The sequence below is a fragment of the Varanus komodoensis genome, unplaced genomic scaffold, assembly GCF_004798865.1.
Source record: "Varanus komodoensis strain SLA01 unplaced genomic scaffold, ASM479886v1 scaffold1, whole genome shotgun sequence".
Lineage (NCBI taxonomy): Eukaryota > Metazoa > Chordata > Lepidosauria > Squamata > Varanidae > Varanus > Varanus komodoensis.
Window position 1 is genome coordinate 137224713 of NW_025335268.1, and position 26503 is coordinate 137251215.

Consider the following 26503-nt stretch of genomic DNA (forward strand, 5'->3'; position numbering starts at 1 on the left):
GTGACAGCCTTCTGGCTGTTCTCATGCGCTTACTCATGTACACTGAGAAATCTCATGCTCAAGTGTATCCTCAGATATTTATAGCTATAAAACAGTTTTTAAAAACCCAAAGGGGACCAAAAACAATCCCAGTACAAACTGCCACATTCAGTGGCCTCCTGGAGTGGCAGAAGGATGAGTGTTGGTTAGAAAAGAGCAATGGGTGGAGGGCTGGTTGTCTTCCTTGAGTGAAAGTACCCTGGAGGAAGGCCTGGCTGGTTGTCAGGCACCCGGAACAGTTCAGGAGTGAGGCTACACAGGGAGCATGGAGATTTCTCAGTGAACCATTGGTTCTCCGTCCTATTGGCACTCAGTCACAGGAGTATGCTATTCTTATCAGTGAATGCACTTCCTATCACACATTTCCAGGAGACAAGCAGCATGTATCCTTGTTTAAAAATGTGTAACAAAAGTGCTTTAACCTCACCAGTAAAAACTGACTTGAGCTTGTGTCAGTGAGATCCATGCCACCTCTGGTCATTCAGAAGGAGAGACAATAGTAAGGCTAGAAGTTAAGCTCAACTTCACACTATGGAGTGGTCTGCAGTAGCTGGGACAGGCTCAGACACCCTGATACCTCTACTAGGCCCTGGAATCCTGAGTTGTCTCTATTTTTATAAAAACACCAAAGCAAATGGCCCCATTCATATCAGGGCAGTGAAATGGGAGCAAGGTCCTTGGGTTCCTCTTTGGATAGACCTCTTCACTGGATTCATAGAAAGATATATATGCAGATGTTGTGTAAACTGGTGCTTGCAAAATGGAGAAGCACGAGGAGTTTAGTAAACAAACACACTGCATTTTTTTTTAAGAACATGTAATCTGAGATAATAGCAATGGGGCTATAATCTCACACCTCTAATTGCCTGGTGCTGAATGAACCAGCTGCTTCACTTCCTCAGTCCTGCTCTACAGTTCCAGCAGGGATCTGGTGTGTGAAGACGCAGCACCAAGAGCATCCTATTCGGGGGTTTTCAGTCCCTCAGCTATAAGGTTGAGCTCATAGCACCACGTCTCATAGCGGTAGGCCATGCGGATCTGAGCCACGTTGGTCTTGCGAATGTCGTTGCCCTGTGGGCCCTCCTCGCGGTAATGCTCCCCCAAGATACGGAGCTTTTCCTGTGGAATCAATGCACAGATTGAGGGCCAGTCTTCACACTGCCATGCCAGTCATCTCTTCCCTAATGTGTCTCTTTGATCTGTATCCTGCCTCCCCACCGAGCAAAATGGAGCTCAAGAGGACTGACCGGAATGAACACCAAGATTAAAATTTAACTCCATTAAAAACACAAGAATGGAGGAAAGAAAACCTTTCCCAACCCAACAGAACCCCATTCACCAACAGCTTACGTGAATAAAACCTACTTGAATAAACATGTCTTTACCTGCAGAATAAAGGACAGCAGAGAGGGAGCGAACCCATTGTCCCTCAGCAGGGAGTTTCAAAGTCTAGGAGCAGTGACAGAGAAGCTCCCCAAGTTAATAGAAAATGCATCTGATTGCTTCCCTTCCTGCTTTATACCCACCCTCTTATGCATAGCCACTAAGCCCCAGGGCTGTGAGCTCGGATGAGATTCCCAGGCACACAGGAGATGAAGGGCTTTGGTGGGAATGGCGGCTCAGAATTGGAGAAGGGGGAGTGGAGAGCTGAACCACCTGTGGCTCAGAGTTCTCACTCTGATATTGGAGTTGTTGAGACTAGTGAGGCTCCAGTGGCCCAAACTCTCCTGCTGAGCCAGCCTGAGCCAGCTGTGGATCAAAGCACTTCAAGGGTAACCACAGAGCTGCCCCCTCCTGACTGTGGGAAAGAAGCCAGCAGGGAACAGGCCCGGGAGCGGTTCTCAGGAGGAGAACTCGACGCTCCAGGAGACGTGGACACAAGGGCCTGTTGACGTGCCCACCAGCTAGACCAATTAGGGGCTCAATGGGAAGAATGTGGATGTGCTCGCTTCCATAGCGTGCCTCCATCCAGAGAGCAGCCCTGAAGGGTTCAGAAGCAAAGCTTTGGGTGAGGGAGGGGCAGAATGCAGGGTCAACTTTCTACCTGGAGTGCGTGTTTTGAGGCTTGTGAATATGCTGTTTCTGTATGGAATAAAGACTCTTCTAATAATTGCGGAAGTGCCTGTCTCATTTGAGAGGGGACACCTAGCTCACGACACTCTATGACCCTTTTTGATGCTCAGGTGAACAACCACGTACTTCATGAGGCATGCTGCACTGCAGGACACTGTTGCGTGCGATCTCACACATGTCGCAGGTGCTGAGCTTGAAGACCTGGGCCGCAATGGCATATTCCTCCATGAGAGGCTCCTGGGCAATAAAAGGAAAACAAGGATGCAGCGCACTGCCAAGAGGATGGCAGGAACTGCAATATCCCTCATGCCAGCTTCCCTCAGACTTCTCAGAGCAAGCATCTACTCTAAGAAAGGATCTGGTTTCCTACCTTGGTGTAGTGGAACTGCATAGGGTCATCAGTGGACAATGACACCATCAATCCCTTCTGGTGGAAATCAAGAAGTGGATTCTTGGCATACTGCAGGAAGAGACTGTTGTTGCTGAGCGGTGACATAGCAATGGGGATTTGGGCTAGGTAGTAGAGATATTGTAGCACAGGCGTCTGCAAAGAGAGATAGAGAGGGACGACAAGGCTGGGTCAGGTCATGGACGGCTGAAGGGCTCCAGTTCTTCCCAAAGAATACTCTCAGAACGTGCTCCCAGCATTTCTCCAAGGTTAATTCCAGAAAGGGCTCCTACCATTAACAATCAAAAGGCATATTGCAGCAATTCTTTCCACTGTTCTCCTCAGCAGATTGTTTACAAAAAGGACAAATAGGAAAGGTGAGATGGGAAACCACCAGCACAAGTGCCAGGATGCTGAGGGCCCTTGGCCCAGACACCCTCAGCGAGGCTACCAATATTCCACCACTGTCACTGCTCTCCCTCCTCCTCCCCATCATCACTGCTGCCCCTTGCTTGCTTGACAGGCACAGAGCCAACGAGCAAGCCAGCAATGACCTCTACTGCTCCTCCTCCTCCTCATTGCCACCATTGTCTGGGGCACAGTAATAGACAGGTGAACTAGCAAGTTGCAGTGGTGGAAAGGAGGAACAGCTCCAGCAGGTTCTGGTGGGTGGGTTCCACTGGAGTGTGAGTCCTTGGCAGGTACCTACCTTGACAACAGCCAGTCCTGGAAAACACAGCTAGCACAAAAATATAATATGACATTTCCTGGACCCCCCACCCCTGGTAATGTGAGGCAGGGCAATGGCAGGTTCAATGTGATGTCCAGAAATACTGAACAGTAGTGGAGGAACCTTGTTCAGGTGCACTGTCCACACCATTCATCGCTCACTGCTCAGCACCCCTTTCACAGTTGACAGCCTGTTTGTAACCCTTGTGGAACCATCAGCTTCTCATGGAGACTGTGGCATCCAGTCCAGCCAGGCCACAAGGTTTCCTGCCATCATTTAGGAGGTTGCAGTGAGGCCTGTTGAACAGGCAGCATTCTGAGAGTCAAGGGAGGGACCTAGTGAGGTGCAGGACTGTGGAACCTCTCCACATGAGGCGTCCTGTGTAACTTGAGTAGGAAAAAGAAACCAGAAGAGCATATCAAGGGCACACACCATCTCCAAGCACACAAGAGTGCCTCTCCCATGCTTCAACTCACCTTTTTCAGGTTCAGGCCATGGGAAATATTATCTGAAGTCATGAAGGCAACAAGCAGGTGGGTGATAGCGCCAGCTTCTCCAGAGTGAGGACGTAACAGGAAGGTGTTCATGCCACGCTCCCTGAGGGTGACAAAGCGACCTTTATGCAGGGCCCACATCATATCCCAGAAGGATCTTTCCTTGAAGGAAGATCCAAAATGCTGACATAATGCTGAGCCACTCAGATCCATCAACATATTCACAGGGGATTAGCAAAAGAACAGGGACTTTTCACTGCTTTTTCCTGGTAAGAAATGCCTGATTAAAAAAACTGCTGAATAGTACCTCATTTAGAAGTACTCCATGTCTGTCCCAATTTCCCTTCTTTTTCAAAAGGATGCTGACAGAAGAGCAACAAAAAATATTAGGGCATCACTACTGAATTTGCATTTAAAAACATGACACATTGAGAGACCAACTAAAGATGACATTAAAGTGTCAGTAACTAAACCCCAATAGTCACTTAAAAAGGGAAAAAAGAAAGAAAATAGTTTCAGAAGAGGACAATAAAATACAATTTCAGGAGAAGACAGACATTTAGGCACAGAGATAGAAAAGAGCTGCAGAATGATTCCCAGCTACTGTTCTCCCCTCAACTAAAAATTCAGAGGGCTTACTCAAATTTCAAACCCCATTTGGGATAAAAGAAATTTGGGTGAGGGGTAGTTTAGATCAGAGAAATAGAAAGCACAGGAAGGATGATCCATCCTCTCTTCTCAATGCTTCTCTGTACTAAATTGATCCATCCAAAATTACTCCCACTTTTCAAAGGCAATCATCAGGGTCATTGTGGTATTAACTTTCCAAAGTAAAGGGCTTTTTGAAATATTGTATGAGCATCCATTTCTTAAACTAGTGGAAGAAATAGATAAACAAATATCTAATAGCAATTATCTCGATCATTCTGACTTTATTATCGGGATTTGTTTCTTCTGCTAACACCATAAATCTAGTGGAACCTGGAATGCTGCCTCCTAGAGCTGGAATTAATCAAGGGAAAGGGCTGATGCAAACAAGTTCTTGAAATACAATATGCTCTTGCTAGGGTTAGCGGGTGGTCTTACCAGAACCAGGAAACCTGGGAGCGCTATTCCCACCAAAGGTTAGTACAGGATATTTGAGCATTGAAGCCTTTCCACTCAGAAGCCGCCCTGCTGCCCAGGCTGGAACTTACCGTCGGAGGTGATTAAGTACCATGATGTTGGCATACATATAGTATAAGTAATAGGTGTAGGATGGATTCTTCTCATGGCTCCACTCCTCTGGCTTGGGGCTCTTGCTGGAGAACATGTGTCCACTGTGCTTGGACTCATCATCCACGCTGTCAAAACCAGTAATCTGCAAATCATACAGCTGGCTCTGAGGAAGGGCCGGCTCCAAAAACAAGCTCAGCCTTTACTTCCCAGTCACCACCCCTCCAAGTAAATAAGCAAAACTGAGAAAGTTTTTATTCCCCTCACCCAGGGGATATCACCCTTCACCACAATTGGACTGGCAGGGTGAGTACCTTTGTTCAACGCGCTGCCTTACAGGCCCTGGAAATGGGCTGGCATGCTTAGTAGCAGCCAGATGTCACTTGCGGGGACAGGTTTGCTGGCCCAATTTGGTTAAGCATGGGCCAAAAACGACCTCCAGGGAATTGATCCAACCCTTCAGGGTTCTGCAGCTGGCCACATCCCCTTGAAGTTTCCCATCTTTTGTGGCTGCTCCTCATTGCCTCTAAAATGGTTTGAATGAGACTTAAATACCGGCAGTAAGAGCTTTCAGGTAAAACATGCTCAGACTTTGGCACCATCCATTTTGCCTTTGGGTCCTGCATACCCTGAATTGCAGCTGCAACAGCTTCTTCATAAATCTTGAATTCAGCCTTTGGTGCTGCTTCAGAGTCACCTTCAGGCCCTTTGGCTCTCCAGCCACGCTGTGAGCCACGCATTTCCACAGCTCTTGGCTTGTCTCTGACCACAGTGGTAGGCCCATCCCATCTGTTCCTTTGCCTCCACATCCGTAGTACTCACATGGCGCAGAAAAACACTCAGCTCCTTATTGTCCTGAGGATTGATTGTCGCCTGAAACACAGGCACAAAAATGTTCTCCAGCATCTTCCCAAAGTGTGGCAGAAAGTTCCTTGACCTGAACACATCACTGGGCGAGGGAGGCAGGAAAAAATGGATGCACATTAACTCTATTTCTGCTTCACTTGTTTTGTTTGCTAGGTTGATACACTGCCCACAAACGACAATAAAATAATAGCCCAAATAATAAATGCAATACTATAAATATTAAAACATTAAATATTAAAGTGGCAGTAATAATGTCAAACAATGGAGAAAGAGAATTCAAGTCAGCTGCTGAAATAATAAATAAAGTTTTGACCTGGGATCTTAATATATACAGGGAAGATGCCAGGTGGACCTTCCTGGGAAGGGCATTCCACAGACAGAGAGGGCTGTTTGCATGACAACCACCCACCACACTATTGTGGGTAGCACCCAGACGACAGCTTTTGAAGATCTTAGCAATCAAGCAGGAAAGTATGGGAAACGGTGCTCTTTCAGGTAGATTGGGCCTGGGCCATTGAGGGCTTTGAAATGAATATAAAATTTTGCTTTGAGCTCTGCAATAGAAAGCTTCTTTAAAGGAGGAATCTACTGGTACTGCTTCCATTTTCCTTCAAGAAGGAAGAGTGTGTCCTTTACATGTCTCTCCCACTATACACTTTTGTCTTACTCTGCCTTTCTATGCATTCCATAATCACAGGGTGGCACTGTGAACAGCTGCAGCATAGCAGAATTTGACAACACACTAGACTTTCATTCCAATTTGTACCACATTTGAAATTTAATAGCTGGCTTTCCTTGCTCTAAAAAGCCTGCAAAAATGTTTAGGAAAAATGGGAGAAGCCCTAAAGGATGACATCATTTTGAAAAGCACCAGCAAACGTCTATGAGTCCACAAGTAATCTCTTATGTAACGAAGCCCAGAATGTTTTGGAGAAAAGAAAACTAAAGTGAGCTGCTGCTGGGAACACAGTTAAAAGGAAGCCAAATTGTTTCCTTTCCCCATGCAGTGGAAGATTCAAGGTAAGGGAAGGGGCCACCTAACTGACCCACTTACATACTTTGCCCTGTAGAATGCAAAGGTTACCACTGAGAATCAAGGCAATATCATAGCCGTGACCTTGAGCTCACGGAAAGCCAAGACTGAGCTGGCTGCATCCAGCAGTGCTGTATCACCAACTGAAGAACTGAACTGGGCTCTTGGGACTGACTGACCCGAGAAGACAAATGTCTCCTGCTCCTACCCAATGACACAAGGAGCACGTGATTTCAGATTTGGCCCTTGAAGGCTTCTCGGACAAGGGGATGCAGGTTAGGAGAGGTGACAGGATGGACAGACTAACTCCAGCCTTCGCTGGAGCAAACTGCTCACTTGGAACTTTCTGCAGTTCTCCAACAACCAGCCTTCCTTGCAGTCATGCATTATGAGCTTTTTAGAAACGTTAGATGAGGCTTTGAATGTGCAATCACCCCACCTCAGTCATGGTACTTTACAAGGAGCCTAGACTCAATTTTCACCTACTGAGTGAAATCCTCAGAGAGCCAGTGTGGCGTAGTGGCTAAGAGCCTGGGACTGGGACTCAGACAATCTGGGTTCTAGTCCCCGCTCAGCCATGGAGCCAACTGGGTGACTTTGGGCCACTCACAGACTCTCAGCCCAACCTACCTCACAGGGTTGTTGTTGTGGGGATAAGATGGAGGAGGAGAATGATGTAAGCTGCCTTGAGCCCTTCGTAGGAAAAAGGCAGGATATACATCGAAAAATAAATAAATAAATCCTCCCATGTACTTTCACCCCATCTTCTTCCATACCATAGGAAATCAGTTAAGGACAGGGAGGGACAGTCGAGTAGGTGTGGCTGCAGCGTGTCTTCTGGCAGTCAGCACTCAGAGTCCTGCAGCCAGAAGCACCCCAAGTTCCTGTTGCGAATGGCTCAAAACAGGCTGCCCCATCTGTGTCACACAGAATCCACCCCTGCACATGCTGTTTGCATGTGCTAACTGTACAATATTTTTGATTCCTGCTGAGCTCTTTCAGACTGGTCAAACTGCTTCAGACTGCTTTGTCTGAACTTGCCCAAAACTCTCAAAAACAAAAGAACTACTAAAACCCAGCAAGAGTCCAAAGTGCTCTTTGTACAAGGTTTCCCCCACCCTCCTGCTCTGTTCAACTTACTAGATTCTGGGCACCTGGATCATCCATCTCATATTGGGTGAATAAACACGATGCTTGTTGAACCAGCTAGCTAATTTGGGCCACTCGTCGGGCGAACGGCCATAGATGGAGAGTCGTGGCTCTGCATACTGGTACTTGGCCTCTTCCAGGTCAGAGCCAACCTCCTGGGAAATCAGAAGGAGAAAAAATAACTTGTGCCTGTTCTGCTCCAATGACCTGGCCTCATCCTCAGATTAGCAGCTGCCCAGACACTCGCATACCATACTGCCTAACCTTGATGATGGTGGCAAAGTAGTCACCATCGATGGCATTTTCAGTCTTGAGGTAGAGATCACGCAGCTCACTAGCGCCCACTGGGTTATATTTGGCATTGAAGGTGTCGAAGCGCTGGAAGGTCTGGCGGCCCTGTGGCATAAAGAAGTAGTCAGCCAGTGCGCCCAGCAAAATGCATTTCTCAGTCACAAAGGTGGGGGGAGAGATTAGCCACAGCCAACTGTGTGCCTCTTGCGACCGAGAGCAGAACACCCTGGGAGGGAAGAGAGGCCTGAGGACTCACTGCATGCACGTCAAGAGAGTCCACAGTCAGGTCGTAGGGGTGAAGGCTGAGTTGCTCGAAGAGCTGCTTGAGCGTCAACATCTTGTCCTTGGATTTGTGCACCACCCGGTCAGCATCAACACGGTATGACTTCTTAATGAATCGCAGCAGGTGCTTCTGGTTCATGCAAGCTGCCGCATGGATGTGTGTGTCCACCTGTGGGAGAAGACAACAGTCAACCGAGGTGCAGAGACTTACCACTGCAATTGTACTGGTGAAGACACAGGCGAGGAAGGCATAGAATGCTGTGCGAAAAAGCACGATGATTCTATCTCAGGAACTATGATACTGGGATATATAGCACAATACAGTCTGGTTTGCTGTTCGTTTTGAAAGATCAGATGAACTGGGAATATTGGAACTGATGGAAAAGAAGGGTGCAGGCTTTGAGGGAATTAGGCAGTTAGGGTGAGAGATCTGTGGTGGTGAAGGAGATCTTGCGGAGCTGATATTAATTGGAAAAGACAGACCAACTGGATGAGCTAGCAGTCTGACTCGCATTAGTTTAAGGCTGCTACATAAGTTTTATTTCTTGAAAAAATAAAAATCATGTAAAGTCCTAGAGAAAGAAGAGAATTGAACGTGTTTGATGAGTGTACAATCATCTCCAATAAATACTGTATTTAGGCAGGTATATAATAATGTGGTTCTTGTGGACAACTTTAAAATAATAATGTTATTGCATACCCTAGTTGGGCTTGTGGGAATTATAGTCTAGCATATCTAGTTCATGCAAGAAGAAGGCTGGCTTACATGTTAGGCTCAAATCAGGAGTCCAAGAGGCATCCCAGCCACACCCACTGTGCAGCCTGAACAAAATGTCCCTATGGATGATGCCTCTAAAAGGCCTGCAGCTTTCATGAGGTTCCATCAAGCTTCATAGATTCTCTTTTCCTTCTTTATAGAGGTGCTCTAGTCTAGTTTCCATTCCTATCCTTTATTCTTGTTCTGCTCTCCCTCCTGTTAAGCTGTCATATTTGCTTCTAAGTGGAAATACGCTCTTCAGCATTTCTACCTGACAGGGCATCATGAACACCTGCCATCTACTTCAAGGATGCATTAGCTAGGAGAGTTCCCTCACCTTCCGACAATTATAGAAATCCCGGTGGGGGTTGCTCTTCAGTTCCTTCAGTTCTTCCATTTCATTCAGCATCTCATGTACGTTGAATTTGGAGGAGAGGAATCGAAGGCGTCGGTGCGTATAGGTTTTACTGCAATGGTCAAAGGAAAGCAGTGTCTCACATTGGCTTATCCCAGAATAAGGAAGAGATCACGGGTTTGTGTATAGAAGCAGTGCTTACCAATGCAACTGGCATTTGGTGGCCAACCTGATGCCTGCCAGTGTCACATGGCCGTTTGATAAAAAATCACATTCCAGAATGGTCAGGAACTGCGGATTCATTGCAGCTTAACCTGTGCTCCATCTTTATGCAGGGCTGACACTACCATGAGACAGACTGTCATAGCTGCCCTGGTAAAGCCAAGCATTGTGATAACTCATTTACTGTTATGCAGGCTGCTGTATTTTTAATGACTGCAGCGTGGGTGCCCTTAGGATTTGCCACCGGAGGTACTGCACTCGCTCGGGCTGGCCCAGTTTCTGTGTGGATGGATGTGCCATACCATACGTAGGTAAGGCTCCCTAAGACACTTACACAGGCCCCTGAGCTATAAGGGCCAGCAGGAAGTTCATGTCATCAAGGAAGACCTCCAGGTTAGGGTAGGGCAGGTCCTTGGGCTCACCCCTGGCAGCAGCTGCTTTGTCGGCATAGACATACACCACACCATCCTTCATTTCCACATGATAGCCCAAATTTTCAGGTAGATTGTCAGAGCGGAATGGGTCTTCACCATCCTTCAAAGATGTGAACACTAAAATTTAGAGGAAGAGCATTTGATGAGCTTTGCAAGGAAAAGATTTGGAACCTCAAACATGCTTTTGTTACACTTGCCCTCTTAGGGGAATTAAATGCTGCATCTCTAAGGAATAGTTGGAACTACTTGGCTGGCTGAAATCTCTCAAGGGATCGTGCCACTGCTATTGGTTCATGCATACAGTTGCCTTATAATAAAAACTTCTCCAAAGATGTTGTCTTTTTTAAATTTAGTAATGTGGACTCCTGACTGTAGGTGTTTATTTTAAAGATCCTTTTTATTCTTAGTGACCAATACCTAGCTTAAATGTGTTTTAGTACATATATTTTTGTGATTCTTGAGATGGTTGTGTTCAGTGAACCATTTCCCAATAAAATACTGTTTAATAAAGTATACCTGGAAATATGAAAGCTCTGCCTCTTTCTCTGGTGGGTTCCTTCATTTAATAATCCAGAAGAAGGGAAAGGTTCTCTTTTAGCTACAGGAAGATAAGCAGTGCCCTGACTGCTCATATCAATTATTCCCATTGAATTTGCAAGCCACTCATCTGTTTGTATTCAGAAAGATTGAACGAATAGTGGAAATCCAGCTCAGGGGATCAAATAAAGTCTAATTCAAATGCAGAGTGGGGGAAGGACTTCACTTTAGGGACAGAGCATGTGCTGTTTACATAGAAAATCCCAGGCTGAGTTTCTAGCATCTCTGTCTCCTTAAGAGCAGGTCGCAAATGACAGGAAAGACCTCTGCCTGAGACACAGAAATGCACCATGGCGCTCTGTTTAGAGGAGACTGAACTTCTGTGAGGCAGGGAAACATGGAGATGTAATTCGGCTCAAGGAATGCCATCCTAGGGTGAGAGCTGAGGCTGAGGCTCTCTCTCAACCAGCCTGTGGGGGATATGCAGAAAAGTTAAATGACAGGAGGTGCTCATTTAAGACTGAGCTAAGAGAAAGGGGAGAGCAAAGGTGGAGCAGGCAGTCGAGCCTCCACAACTGCCCCTGGAAAGTTCTTCTCAATCTTTGTGCAGGTCAGGCTCTAACTGACCCTGGCAGAAAGGCCCTCTCACTATCCCAGGCTCCGTAGGATCCCACAGCTTCCGCTCCCAGCCTCTGCACAGCCTCTGTGATGCTAGTGGAGCGAAGGAGCCGACCCTGCCACACAGCCTCCTCAGACACCTGCTGCCTTTGCTCTAGGACTCCGCTGCAGGCATGATAGCCCTCAGTCATGATTCACTCACTTGTGGCCCTCCAGTTCAGTCTGCACTGACTGCCTGTAGTTACCTGGCCACAGATCTTCGTTTGGTTTCCATGCCTCATTCTCAATGGTACGCAGGAACTGGGAGGGAGTCCTGGGGAAACGCTGGAAGGAGTGCTGCATGTACCTTTCTCGGATACAGAGGGCACGGTACAGGCCTTTGCAGACCTTTTCAAAGTCCTCCACAGTTACCTATGGAAACATTTGTCCACACTGTACGTAAAATTGTAGTTGTATTATTTCCTTTCTTGTTATGGTTTTGTTTCTTTCATTTTGTCACAATAAAAATCGGCAACAACAATACCAGGCAAACATTCCTAGTTCTTTGGAGGAGTTAGGAAGGCCATAAATGCTTACACATGCAAAATCTATGGGCTAGGAGATTAAAGTAAGATCCTTGTACAATGTTTTATCAGTAGGATGCCTGGTTGGGGGTGGGTAGAAATAATGATGAAAATAGAACAGGCCTACCATCAGCACATGGCAAATACTAGAGCCTGCATAGCCTAGCAGGATCTACCGCACTGACCTCTCTCTCTCTCTCTCTCTCTCTCTCTCTCGCGCGCGCACACACACACACACACACACACACACACACACAGCCCGGGAATATTAAGTAGTGGTGAATGCCATTTGACATTTGCTATTTTGTTTTCCTGCATTGCTTTGAGCCAATACAGCAGTTGGAATAATGTGGAAAAAACAAAATGGTGGACCCTGGGAGGCTACCACTCAAACTACTAGAATATTTGGTGTAAAGGTCTTACTGCCAATAACTAAGCCTTAGGAGAGGCACCTCAAACTTTTGGAATGGGGAAAGGGCCCCAAATCTAGGAGGCCGCCAAGCAATTGATGGTCAGTGAAAGGGGAATAGCTCTCTGTGCAACCATGGAGGGCTAGATTTAGATCCTAGGCAGACCAGATTCAACTCTTGAACTCTGCTACTAAAACGAAAGAAAGCCTACTGCTTTGCAATTCTACTGCTCTGCAGGGGGCTCACAGAAACCGCTTTGCCACAGGACCCCGCAAAGTTGGAGCCATCCCTTGGATGGAACCTAGAGAAAATGGGATTGCTCAAGGGGTTTTCCAGCAGCACTCATCTCTCCCAATAGCCCACAGTCTGAGGCTGGCAATGCAAATTGATCAGGGGCCGCGACAGGACCTAACACCAGGAGTTATTTTGAGCACTACGATGGTTCCACTTCAGTTTCACCAATAACCCCTGACACAGCAAAGCTACCTCAGGGTTTGATTTATTTCTCTAGGGCTTCAGGTTACTTCAGTCAAATACAAATGCTGTTACACACAGTCAGGGTTAGTTATGGGAGAGCTGTTGCGCCTCTTCCCTCCTCATTCCACTTCCAGAGTCTCTCCCATGGGACCTGAAATATTGGATGACAACTGGGGATGAGGGGTAATTCAGCAAGACCGTTTCTACTGTTCAGGGTTTGTGCGCAATAAATGAGTCTTTGCTGCTATATACTCTATAACCACAGCGTTTTGTACCTGGGACAAAGCTGTCCTTTATCTTAAGAGGCACATGTACTCCTATTTGAGAGAGAGAGAGAGAGAGAGAGCGCTTAGCAAACTTGGAGCCACACCTCCAAGCACCAGCTTTTTTCCAGAGCTATTGCACAATTTAGAGAGATGCATGGGATTTGAAGTTCATTAGAAACTGTGTTCTTTTCCAGTTTATGAGCTTTTCTATATGAGGCATTTATTGTGTGCTCATCATTGCTTACTCAAGCTTGTTTCTGGTCAATTTAGATGAAGTTGTGGCCCCCTAGTTTTCACTTTTATTTATTCAGAGCTTCCTGGTTTGGTTTGCTGCTGCTGTTGTTTTAGAACAGGTGCAATGGGTTCTTATATTAGAATGGGGAAATGATCCTTTTTATCCTTATGCTATCTGAGCTTTCCTGCTATAGCACAGTTCCACCTAGAGAAAATGAATAGGGAATACAGAAAAGTAAAATTTCTTTGGGTAGAGCTCAGAGCACAATGCTGCAAAGAAACCAAAATCAGATGCAGGGATCAACACCCTTATGTAGAAAAGCCGTACAGTTCCTACACTAAACAGAATAAAAGTTACTCTTCCCCACTTCCACTATGCAGCAATATCTGTGCCATTTTGTAGAAATTTTATTTTAGTGGTTTCATTGTACATTAGTTTAGTTCCTTGAAAACAGTTTAGTTTACTGAGCCCCTCCTGTGAGAACAGGCATCTAGATTCCATCAAGTGGAAATCAAATATTGCATTATGGTAACTGAAAAGTCCCTAGCAGGAATACTATGCCTGAATCATCTGGGTGGCCTAGCAAGAAGGAAGAAGGAAGAAGTGAGAGGAGATGACTTGGCACTTCCCGCTACTCACCCCAGCACCATAATCTCCTGTGATCTGCACACGTTGGAATTTTGGTACAGCTTGATACAGAGGACTGGTAGAGATGACCTCATCTAAGGTGGAGAGTTTGGTTGAAGACTTTCCTGCAATAGGAACAACCAGTGCTATGGTCTTTAGCCGCAGCAGTCTCTTCTTCCTAGAATGGATGAAGAGGAGGGCAGCAACACACTTTCAAATTCTGCTTTGCATAGCTTGCTCGATGCTTTGGCAGTCAAATCTTCTTTCACACCATCTATCCAGGTTGCTCTTGCATTTCCCATAGCTATTATTTCTCGGCTCAGACTAAATTTAAAGTCTGGAATCTCAGTTAGACTGGCAGATATCATGTTAGAGGCTTGGAGAACTGGCAGGGAAATTTAAATTGCAACCACATGCAAATAGCTTAACTTAGATCTAGCATCATTTGGGCTTGGTTTACACTTTCTTCTGACCTTTTCACATTTGCAGTGAAGGCACTGGAAAGACATTTCCACATGGAAGCAAAGTGTGCATATTCTGCTACAGGGTTAAGTAACAGTAATTCTGCAGAGGAATAGGGAAAAGTCCCACTGCTCAGTTATAATGGTCAATAGGCTCAATTGAGAAAATCCAGACAAGAACGATAATGGCCTGCAAAGCACTTCAGTGCTGAATTCTTACCCTTCCTGGCTTATAAAAGCAGCTAGCTGAGTGGATAAGGGTGGTGGTGAATGTCACTTTATGGCAATATTCGTACCACCTTACTTAGAAGAGGCAGGGGTGAGATCACTGTTGGAGGGGGAAAATCCCCTAGAACAGGAGGAGGGTGTCCATATTGGATCTGCTCTACCTCTCAGTGGCTTTCTGCATCATTGACCTTCTGGGCCTGGGAGGCACCATGGCGGTTCTTGCCCTCCCTAGAGGGGTGATTTCAGGAGGTGGCTTCGAAGGGTTCCTCTTCTACACTTTAGCTAATGGCCTGTGGTATCCCTCAGGGTTCCATCCTATCCGACATGCTATTAAACATATACATGAAACTGCGGTCCCATCTTGGGGTTTGGAGCAACCAGTAGGCTGATGACATCCAACTCTTATCTATCTTTTCCATTTAAATCTAAGGAAGCTACTGGGTTTCTAAATCAGTGCCAGATGTAATAGACTGGATGAGGACAATCAAACTGAAGCCTAATCCAGGCAAAATAGTGGTGATTTTGTTCAATTGCGAGGCAAGAGGAGGAAAAAAGATTCAACCTGTGGTGGATGGAATGGTCAGCTACCTGTCTGCCATCTCCATTTTCACTTGGGAATATTCCTGTCCTCTTTGAGAGAGCAAAAGGTCTTCAAATATATAGATCAAGAATATCTGGAGACTAGAAAAGGCAGGAGAAGAGCTATTTTTTCTGCAATAGCAGCTAACTCATTTAGAGAAAGCTTAAGATCCACTTTGATTTTGTGAACAAGCGGTTCTGTTTTAAGCTGGGCATTAAAATGTACTGAATTTCTTGGTGTTATGCAGAGCTTTGTGCTGGACATTGCTCTGACTACTCATCAGTCAAACTGCAGTTTCCCAGGCATGTGAGGTTTCCCTGGTTCAGCAGCCAGCACTTTCCAAGTTTTTAGTCAGCTTTCCTCATGGTGTACAAATACATCTGACGGAGGCATTAAGCAACATGGTCTGCATAAGCCTGCATGCATCTCCTCTAAAGCAGGCCTTCTTCTGTTATTCATCCAGTCTTGCTGGGATCCTTCTGCTTCAGCACAAATTGCACACGCTCCCCAGTACATGCAGACACAGACAATGTTCTCACCGTTTAGCTGAATCACTTCCACTTTCCTCCTTGATCATGTGATTTTGCATTTCAAGGTGAGAGACGGGGCAGACATCTTCCACATCGAAGGGGGAGATTTCATGCCGGCCTCCTTCATCTTTCACCTCTGAAGCAAAAACCTTCTCGGCGAAGGACCGCATGGCATCATCAGTTTCTGTCAGGAGAAGGCAAGGAGATAACTGAGCCAACTCCACTGGCATTGTGGCTTGACTGTATAACTCACTGTGCACTAGGGAAAGTTCTCAGGCCCTCTTGTTCTTTGGATATATTACAGGGAATTGTGGGGCTAAAAATAATTTTAAGTAGTATTGCATGTGCCATGGAAATTAAGAGCTATGTGCACCATCATTCTGGATGCAACTTGATGGTTATGGGGAGAAGAGGGCTACAGAGTACAGAAGTAAGGACCATATTTATAGTGAGTCATACCATCTGCTCTTCAGTCCTGGTAGTTGACTCTGACAAATAGTGCCTCTCTACAGTTACCGCTAGAGGTTTTTTTTTTTTTCCCTTCAATGCTTCTTGAAAAAAGTTCCTTTTTCACTGGATATGCTAGGGATTAACTGAGGAGGGGTGGAGCATAAATGACAAACAACAGCAGTTAATGGATGCATAGATGAATTGTAAAGACTGACAAGCATTGATTTGTGTCTGCTCTTCACTCTTATCTCCAAAGAGTGGGAATAGCTGTGAATCTCATTCTGCAGCCTTGAGTGGAAGTCATGACAAAAGTGAAGCAAAGGGTTTCACTTTCTTGCCCAGCAGGTGCGCAGGAGATCCTTCATGTGTGTGCAACCTGCGAGGGTCCATGGATCACTAAGATATTAGGTCCAGAACAGGCGCAGAATGAGAAGCCAGAGGGCTTAGAAAAAACAGTCTTACCTGTACTTGGATTCCTCATTGTAGTCTTAGCCCCTTCTCTGAAGATTGGGTATAAGATGCCACCCTTCTGCCACTAAACAAACCCACCTGGATTTTGGTGGGATGCATGTAGCACAGTACAAGAGTTTCACTTGTTTTTGCTCAAGGAACAGAAGATGTAGGACAGAGAGTTCATAATAGCTGTGCCATCGGGCCACCAAAGAGTGGTATTCTGAGACTACCTGAGCGTAGTCCATGATGTTACTTGTTGCAGCTAGCGATGATGCAGTATGGAGATGGAAACAGCTCACATATACACATCCATGCAGCACGATAAGCTCCCTTAGGGTATTTTGCCTACTAGGACAACTGGTTCTGCACAAATGGTATTAAGTACTTTCTGGGTAGAGTACTCAACAGATGTAGAGTCTGCTCCTATGCATGTTTATGAAGAAATAAATCCGCACTGAGTTCTTTGGGACATATTCTCAAGTGAGTGAGCATAGGATTGCAGCCTTTGGGTGAAACAAAATGTTATGGATGTGTTATACTAACAATAAACTATTACTAATACAATGGTGATGGACAGGAACAACTAGACAGACAACTGCTGTTTGGATTTAGCTGCCGCATCCAAGGACAGCTTTCATGGTGGAGATGGAAGAAGCAATGAAATGATACAGTTTAGCAGCAGATATGCACATGGAATGAGCAGGAATAAGCAGGAGAGGCACATGATGTCATGACAACGGAATGAGGCCATGCAAGTGACGGGTGCATGCAGTGCCACTTCCTTGACGACGATGCACATGAGGAATAAGCCCTGAAAGCATGAAGTCCACTCCTGCCCCAGGCTTGAACTTTGCACACAAGTGGTCATCCTGCTCCAAGCTCCTGATCAGAGGCACTCTTTGTGTTGCCAAACATCTCTGTTCCACAAGGACAGGGAGGCACCTGTCTCCCAGCAGCACCAGAATCCTTCCACAGAGGGACAGCTGGCCAAAAGTGGCTCATGCTCAGCTGTGCACCAGCAGTAGCCAGGCAGCCCCAAAAGACCACATTTCTCAGCAGGGCAACCTTTGCCAGTACCCAGTCTTTGGAGACAATTGCAGTGATCCCCATGAGCTCAGGGCTGGAGACACTTAACATCAGGGGAAAAAGCCGCCAACAGAGAACATCAGCCATTCCTCCTTGTTCCTATTTTCCTAGCATGCAAAGTGCTCTCTGAGTTCCAACTTCATGGTGGGGGGGGGGGGGATGATGTCATCTTTAATTTGTAGTGCAATACAATCGCTTTTGACTTCTTTTCCTACCTGGAACATCCATTACAGAAGAAAAGATGGGAAAACTGTATGATACCTTTTAATGTATAGAACTGCCTTTCTGTTGCAGTGCAATCCTATACATTGTCTACTCAGAAGGAAACCCCTTGAGTTCAATGCAACTTACTGCTAAGTATGTGTAGGATTGCAACTATAGAGTCTCAATTCAATAAAGGCAATGAAGATCTCAAATCCAGCTCTGAAGAGCACCTTGGAATTGATGCTTAGGTTACTAGCCATTACAGCAGCCTTCCACAACCTGATGCCCTCAAAATGTGTTGGTTGTAGCTCCCATCAGCCCCACCCACAAGTCATGCTGGTGAGGGAAAATGGGAGATCAGAAGAAAGCCAAGGATGGCTGCTTAGGAGGACCAAAAGGCAATACCTCTGTTTCTAAGTCTTTATGAGACCTTAGTTTAAACTACATCAGTGAATCATCCAGGAAGAGTAATTGGGAAATGGATGGGAATCACAGTTGTAGTAGCCTCCCCCTCCAGAGACAATTTTAGGATAGCTTGCTACCATGTAGAAGCACCGCTTAAAGTAAAATACAGAGCCCCTGGCCTGCTTTTGGATATTTCTGGACAGCTATTGGTGACATTTGCATAGGGTAGATAGATCATTATCCCACTGGATAATGAGCCATACAGGGTCTGAAGTGCAGAAGTTTGATACAGCGTTGAAATGCCTTGTGACATACCACCCTGGCTCACGAGGATAGCTCACTCCATGCTGGACCACTGCATCCTTCTGGCATGCCCCATGCAAGCTTTTATCCCCTGATGCATCCTGGGAATTGCTGCTGAGAAACAGACAGCTCCTGGCTGCTGTGATCATTTTGTCTATTGGTTATTTCAATGATCAACTGCTTGACGAAGCAGCAGGCGGCACGAGGAAGGTCTCATAATACTTACGTTTCTCCTTTGCTGTTTGAGATTAAAATAAATAAAAAATGTGATCAGGTTACAGAGTAGAACACCTGATAAAGGTTTCACCTGCTATCCATGTTTATATTAAGAAATGAACAGTTGCATTTTAATGGACAAATGTTTGCTGAACTGTTGCCTATACCCCCTCCATTCCACAGCTGATAAACAGCTTTACAATTAGATGGAGGAACAAGAACAGTACTCCTAATTTATTGGATATAGTCCTTTAAATCATACCTTTAGGCTTCACCTGGGACAGCGCTCTCTGTATATCCTTTGGATATTGATGAGAACATGGAGATACGGGTCAGTACCTCCTGGCCAGCCCTCCCCATGTTCAACAATTCATGTTTTGTGGAGACCATATGTACGGATACCAGAAGGGATAGGTGGCTTGTATACATGAGCTGGGAAAATTGTCTGCAGATGTAAATTTTGCACATATGGTAGCAGGGAACACACAGAGCCCTAGGGTGGGGCCAGGAGGCCTGACCCCAGTTACTGCTGGCTGTTACCCAAGAGAAGGTGTGATAACAGTTTTAACACTGCAAATTCAACATGCAAATAACTCAAAACCTAGTATGTTCTGTTCCTTAAAATTCTGCTTTGGGAAAGAGAAAAATACTTGTTAATCAGTTCTGGATTGGCCTAGACTAGCTGGAAAACTTCCCGCTCCGATGAAACCCCTAGGTTTGAAAGAGGAACTGACTGGTGGTTTTACAAAGAAATATTAGCATAAGTACAGTTGAAGGTACTTCAGGAAACTATGGACCACATTCTCTTATTAGACACCTGTGCTCTCAAGCTCCAGCAGGAAACACTGCATACTCTGGTTGAAGGAAGAGCAGGGGAGGTAGGATGGCTAGTAGCACAGAAGAGGTGATTTCAGCGGTGGGGCTTGTCATGCAAACGACAACTGCAGAAATTTCCCTCTTCTGTGCAGCCGTTGAAGTTGCAAGAGCCCCATCGTCTTTGCTTCTGGCCACCTTAACAGCAGAAAACTATCACTGGTTGTAAAGTTCAACTCATGATTCTTCAATGATAGTTATTTGGAGGAGTTTTACCCATCATCATTTTCATCATCATCATCATCATCATCATCATCATCCATCCTCTCCCATTCTTTGCAACAATGCCTGTTGCTTTTCTTAGATTTAGTATTATCTAAGAAAAGTCTAGTATTAAAAGTCTAGTATTAAGTCTAGTATTATCTGGAAATCACTGGATGAAAGGCTTACACATTTATGCAATTTTGCTGTACTACAGGATGACCTAGTGGCCATGTAAAGAAGCAAAACTGAGAAAGGAAAGCACACACACAGGAGCCAATTTTAATCTGGAAAGCAAGTCTGGGTAAAGTGGTGGATAAAATCCTCCTATAAAGAATCCCGAAGTCTCCAGTGACCTGAGGACCCACCAGAGAACAGTGGCCCATGCCTTGGAGGAGGAGGTCTCACTACCTAACTTGTCTTTGCTCAGCAGTGAGGATTTGGCCCGTTATGCCTTAGTGTTGCCCCATTGCAAATGATCGTGGCTGCTGTTCCCCCTTTCCTAGCACTGTTGCCAACTGTTCAGTCCCCAAAATGGAAACATCAGCACCTCTTAAGTGCTATTGCCATTTGCTCAAGTGGGAGTGGAGGCAGAACTGCTGCGTGTTGCTGCCCTGGCCTCTTCCCTCTGCGCAGCAGGTGGGCTCGAGTAGGAGCTCCCAGCACCATCACAGATCACAGCATAGCCAAGGGGGAAGGGGAGGTGGTGCACCAGAGAGGAGGTCCCCCAAACCTGGAACTATCCCAGATCAAAAGGTTTCATTTCCAGGCTGTTTAATCCAGGGACAGGGAATTTACAAACATGTACATACTCTTCATTAATGGGATGGAAAGAGCTCACGATTAGAAAAATCCAAATGCTGGGGAAAGAAAAAGGTGTTCTGTTTGCCCATCCATGTTCAGGGCTTTGAGTAATTAATCCTTGAAAGTCTGGGGGCTGGATCCCTGAGCACCTAACTATGCTAGTGCTGAGCGTGGGTTGCCACCTCTTTTTTCTAAGAGATGGTTCATCTTGTACATGACAAGCAGGGAGAAACACGATCCTCTCCATGCTGGAAATAGCTGTGCCTGCTGGATTTGGCGAGTGCCAATGGGAAGAATTTTGATTGAGTTCTTGTTTGGCCAAAATGTGCACATTTTTTCCATAGATGGAATGCAAAGAGCATGGGAGTTAGCCAAGCGGCATAATGCTACCTTGGACTGACATTACTTTAGGGCCTTCCCTATGGCATCTCACTACTGCTTGGGATTAGCCAAGACACAAACTAATCAACCCACCTCTTTTGAGCATTATGACTATTTCGCACATATGCTTACATTAAAACCATATTATTAAAAAGTACATTGCTACTTTCCAAATTTAGAGAAAGATGTGAGCTGCTCAACCAGGCCAGCCCTTTTGTTCTATTTGGCAACTCCAGCAGTGGTGACTTTTCTAGGAACCTGAAGTCCCAGACCGTTTTCTATAGGCATTTTAAGAGCCGCCTCCTCCTAACCTCATCACACACAGGATGAGTGTAGAGGTAGGTGTGTGTATGTGTGTGCGTAGGTGTCAATTCTCTCTCTCTCTCTCTCTCTCACACACACACACACACAGAGCATTTAACACTAGTGACTTCAATATACAGTTGCCTACAATTCCTGGATAGACTTGGCACTTACACCATTCCAAAGCACAGCAAACCATCTGTTTGGTTCTCTGCTGTCAGTTTATTAGTGTCTCTTTTTCCTCAAAAGTCATATCATTTTTTCTCCCTTGTTTGAAGGATGTTGCAGTAAAATCTTCCATACATTTCTTTTTAAATCTGTTTGCAAATTACCAACGGTTAACAGAATTGTACGCATTAAATGCAACCACTCATGCAGAGGGAAAGTACTAGACTATTAATATTCTCTCCAGTTGTGAGTGGGAGATGGCAAAATCTACCTGAGCAAAAGATACCTGCTATTTGACTATGATCCACACAAATTCACTTTATTGCTTAAAAAGTGATATGTCTTTGTACTGAGATGGCAGGATCCCTTGGTAACAATGATGAAATACTGGACAAGAGAAAAATAGATTTTACTAAAACATATGCCTGTGCTGTCTACAGCAGGGAATGTTGCTGTGTGGACTTTTAAAACATTAGGATTATATAATTTTGAGCCCTATCAAAGGTTATGATAGCTATATTAATGTGTAAACAGCATGAGTTACTTCTTGAAGAATTCAGGACTTGATCAGAATGAAGTGGGATTCTCTTGTGACATTGCTTTCATAGATGCCTGAACGAAGTTGTGAACGAAGCACTACATTGTTCCAAATTATATTTGAATAAGCTATCATGGGCACATGGAAAACTTCAATGGACTCCATGCCTGTCAAGCACCAATGTCCAGGTATGCTCCTGTGTGTTCTTGTTTCTACAACCCGTGCATTTTTAGCACTGGGAAGGGCTGTGTTCTAATGAGCTGCATTCAGGGTCTCCTCAAACACCCTTCACATATGCGGCTGAGCATGTCCATCATGCTGTCAAGTTTACTCATTTAGAAATGCCAACAGCCTCACCAGTCCCACAGCAAAACGTATTTTTTCCACCTTGCTGTAACTGTACTACATGAAAAAACAATTAAGAACAGCTATATCAACTGAAGTCTTAAGACTAGCTACTAGCACCTGCATTATATATAGGAAGGCTGCCTCCCTGTCCAGGGCTCCACAGTATTCCTTTGGGGTTGGGGTTTTACACCTACCTGGAACTTTCACCTGCGGCATTTTTCCTGCCACCCTCAGAAGAGACCTTAGGAACTGACTGTGGAGCAGGCGACTGGAAGAACGAAGCTGCACAGCCAGCCAACACTCATTTTACTATTTATCTGTGCTCTTGTAACCTAACTCTCCTTCTCTAAAAGGAGAGAAGCAAGCAACAGACTATTTAAAGCTGCAGGCATGCAAAGTCTTTATTGCAACAGGTGAAGCTGCAAGCTTGAAGTAAACTGAAAGATGTATGCACAGAAAGTATAGAACCCTATCCCATTTCCCCACCCTCAGAGAAATGAGGCGATATTGCCAAGATCATAGCTAGGACAGAGTGCTTTTGATCAGGAAGCAGCTGAAACTTTCCCCCTTGCTCACATTAATACAACTCTGTTCACTGATCCTGGTATTCTGAGCTTGCACCAGACTCCCTTGGATAGATTCTCCATGTTCCACTTCCAGGACAATTTTTTTCTAATGCTTTTTCTGGAGGGGAAGGGCTCAAATTAGTGGGCTAGAGCAATGAAAAGAACTGTGCTGCACTGGAACAAATGTCTATAGTGAAGACAAGGAGGATTCCTGTGCCCACCCACCTATGGTTTGTTAGCTGAATCTTACCTTAACATGGGCAACAGTACAGTACAGTGTCCTCCACCAAACCCAAGGGCAGGGGAATAACTTACGGATTGTTGAGAAGCCTCATGACACAACCAGCTCTTTCCTCCAGCTTGCTGCCATTCTGAGTTCCACCAGCATCTTCTGCTGGAAGTGGCTGGCTCACAAGGCCTCACTCCAATTTGTAACACAGTGTGACCAATTTTACTTTTTCCTGCAAGGAAAGCCTCTTTAGAACATATATCCTGCTAGAAAGCAGGTGAACAACCAGTTGATTGCAAAGACAGGTCAAGAAATTATTCTACTTTCTAAAATAGAGAGCGTAATTTGTATGAGCACCCTTCATTTCTGGTTTATTATCATGAGCACATTCACCATGCTCTCCTGTTGATTTAATAAAGCCCTACAGCCATGCCCAATATATAATTTTTGGAGCATGCTTCCATCTTGGGCATTTCCTTCTTTTCAGCACCTAGAAAACTGTCTGCTGTTAACATCTATAAAGACTGTATTTGCTTCTAATCTTTCTGTACTGAATGTCAGTGACATTAAATCTACATCTGAAACCAAGAATGACCTTCATGCTTTACAGGAATGTTAATTCTCTTTTGAGGTCCTGTGCCTGCTTTAATCCAAAAGGTCAAATTAAGCACTAAGTTTCCATGTGTGGGGTCAGCAGGAAAATAGTTAGCAGAGAACGTGTGGGTATTATCTAGCAGCCCCCTTTGCCCCTTTTTGCCTTTGCTCCAGCAAGAGTGCACTATTAAAATCACATCATCCCCTTCAGATGGCAAATTCCAGCTCTGCATGGTCTTCATCTAGATGTCTAACTTCCACGTAAAGACCTACACAATCCCAAGACCAGGATTCTTAACCCCAAACATTTTAATCCCCACTCCAAGATACTTTCAGAGAAGAAACTTAGGCTAAAGCTGCAAGCAATACATGGAACTGATGTGCAGGAGCTTCTGCTTGGGCAGGGCTATTCGTCTCTCTCTCTCTCTCTCTCTCTCTCTCTCTCTCTCTCTCTCTCTCTCTCTCTCTCTCACACACACACACACACACACACACACACACACACACCCTACTGAAAACAAGACAGCAGCTGAGGACATCCTCAGCTCAGGGATGTCCAAGGAAATGGTTCATGTCATACTCTCGGAAACAGAAAAAGGTTGCAGAGAACTTGCTTCTTGTTTGCAATTGTTACTCTATCACTCCCACCTGGAGCAACAGCCCTGTCTAATTCACGCTTGTGTATGGCTGTACACAACATTGAAAGCAACCAGCATTTAAGGAAAAGTCAACATAGGCAAATTCTATGTTGTTAGTTGTGACTACTACACTTCAGTAGCCCACCTACAAATGTATTTGTGGAAAAGAGTATCACAGTTGAAGCAAGTTACCTACTTAGCTACCTCTGACAGCAATATGCATCTGGGGCTGGTTCAGCTATACAAAAGTATTATTATTATTGCCTGGCCACAGTACTGCTGAGAAAGCTGAACAAAACTTGCAGCATAATTTGCCTGGTTATCAATTTAATAATAAATCTAGGACCATTTAGTTGCTAATTTCTGCCATGGAATTGTGTACACACAGGTGGCTTCTTCACACTATCACCAAACTAAATCTGCAACAGAGGTAAAACAGTAAAAGAACAATCTGGTAGGCTTTCATCCCTATCTCCTGTATTATTGTTTCTATATTGCCTGATCTGCTAAAACATTATCAAGATTGTGTGTAACAAATTCTTACCACCTACCATTTTTCAGTACATTTATCTGAGATAGGCTTCTAAGCCCCAGAAAATGTCTCAAACACAATGTGAGCCCAGGAATGAAAAGTTCATGTTAGTGCTACAGTTGCTCAACAAGGGGCAGTGAAGCATGCTAAAACTAGAAGACTAACAATGCAGAATATTACTCAGCCAAGATCAGGAAATCTGTACTTCAGAGCTACTATGACCCATCAACAGCAACCTTGCTTCAATGACGCATGCTGTGAAGCAGGGTATTGCTTCCTTTTTCCAGGCTTCTCCTTTGACTTCTGTGATCACACCCAGTCCACCAGGAGTTTCTGAAAACATTATGAAGACCGAGTGGATCCACTGTGGACCTTCCAATACCAGAGGCAGGAGGTGCAGGCGCTTGACAGGGATGTTATTACAGCCTTTGTGCTCCCAAAAATGGATGCCTCCCTTCCCAAGTCAACCTTGTTCAACCAATCTATTTCAACAGTGGTCATGGAATGGTGGACTTTTAGCTTCATACTTACTGAAAATAACCTCTGTCCCTTTCTTGCTTTTGGGGTGCAAGATAGGTTATTTATTTATTATATGCCACCCTTCCTCCAAGGAGCTCAAGATAATACAAATATTTACTCTCTTCCCAATTGTATCCTCTTAAGAAGCCTATGAGGTTGGTTGGGCCCAATTAAGCATCATGACTAAGTGTGGATCTGAACTCACCTCTCTTCTAGCCTAACTACTGCAACCATGCCAGCTCTCATGACCACCACTGCCTGTCCCTCCCCACTTGACTCATGGAGACATGTTATAAAATACGAGTATCTCTCCTTCATCTATCACAAAGTTTGATTCAGAAATTAAACTCAAACTCAAAAAATCTACATTTAATAGAGACTTGTGTGACATTTTTCCTATACTGAGGGGCTTATCTAAAGTAAATGGGGCAAGAGAACAGAGACCAGCAATAAATGTTCACAAATTTCCTTACCTTTTGAAAGAGGTAGGCTGTAGTTCTGAGTACTAAGAAAAACAAACTGGTTCATGTGTGAATTGCAAACATTCTACAGTATGAAGTTGGGTGGTATCTTCCATCATTTTAAAGGATACTGCCTGCAAACCAAGTACACACACACACACACATACCAGGAATATCGATACATTTTTGGGGAAAATACACACATTATATACTGAGAAGTGTAATGCATTACCATGGAACTGACATAGTCCTTTGACAGCAACTCCACATCATATACTGTGCATCCACTACTAAAGCATGCCCTCTTCCTCTCTACACAGGAAATTCTGCCTCATGTGAGCCGTGATATTCAGCTACATGGTAGGGAAAT

The 26503-nt window shown here is 45.0% G+C and overlaps 1 protein-coding gene across 1 annotated transcript; it reads right to left on the minus strand.

Moving 5' to 3' along the window:
• Positions 1–820: 820 nt before the first annotated feature.
• Positions 821–26444, minus strand: AMPD1 (adenosine monophosphate deaminase 1). Its single transcript, XM_044447694.1, has 15 exons — positions 26146–26444; positions 15871–16045; positions 14075–14240; positions 11730–11895; positions 10230–10446; positions 9656–9785; positions 8536–8730; positions 8253–8384; positions 7980–8143; positions 5762–5888; positions 4921–5084; positions 3707–3827; positions 2483–2656; positions 2239–2349; positions 821–1158 (listed from the first exon to the last, which is right to left on the minus strand). Exons 1-15 carry the CDS (start codon positions 26198–26200, stop codon positions 1000–1002), a joined length of 2256 nt encoding a protein of 751 aa, XP_044303629.1. The 5' UTR covers positions 26201–26444; the 3' UTR covers positions 821–999.
• Between the last annotated feature and the right edge of the window lie 59 nt (positions 26445–26503).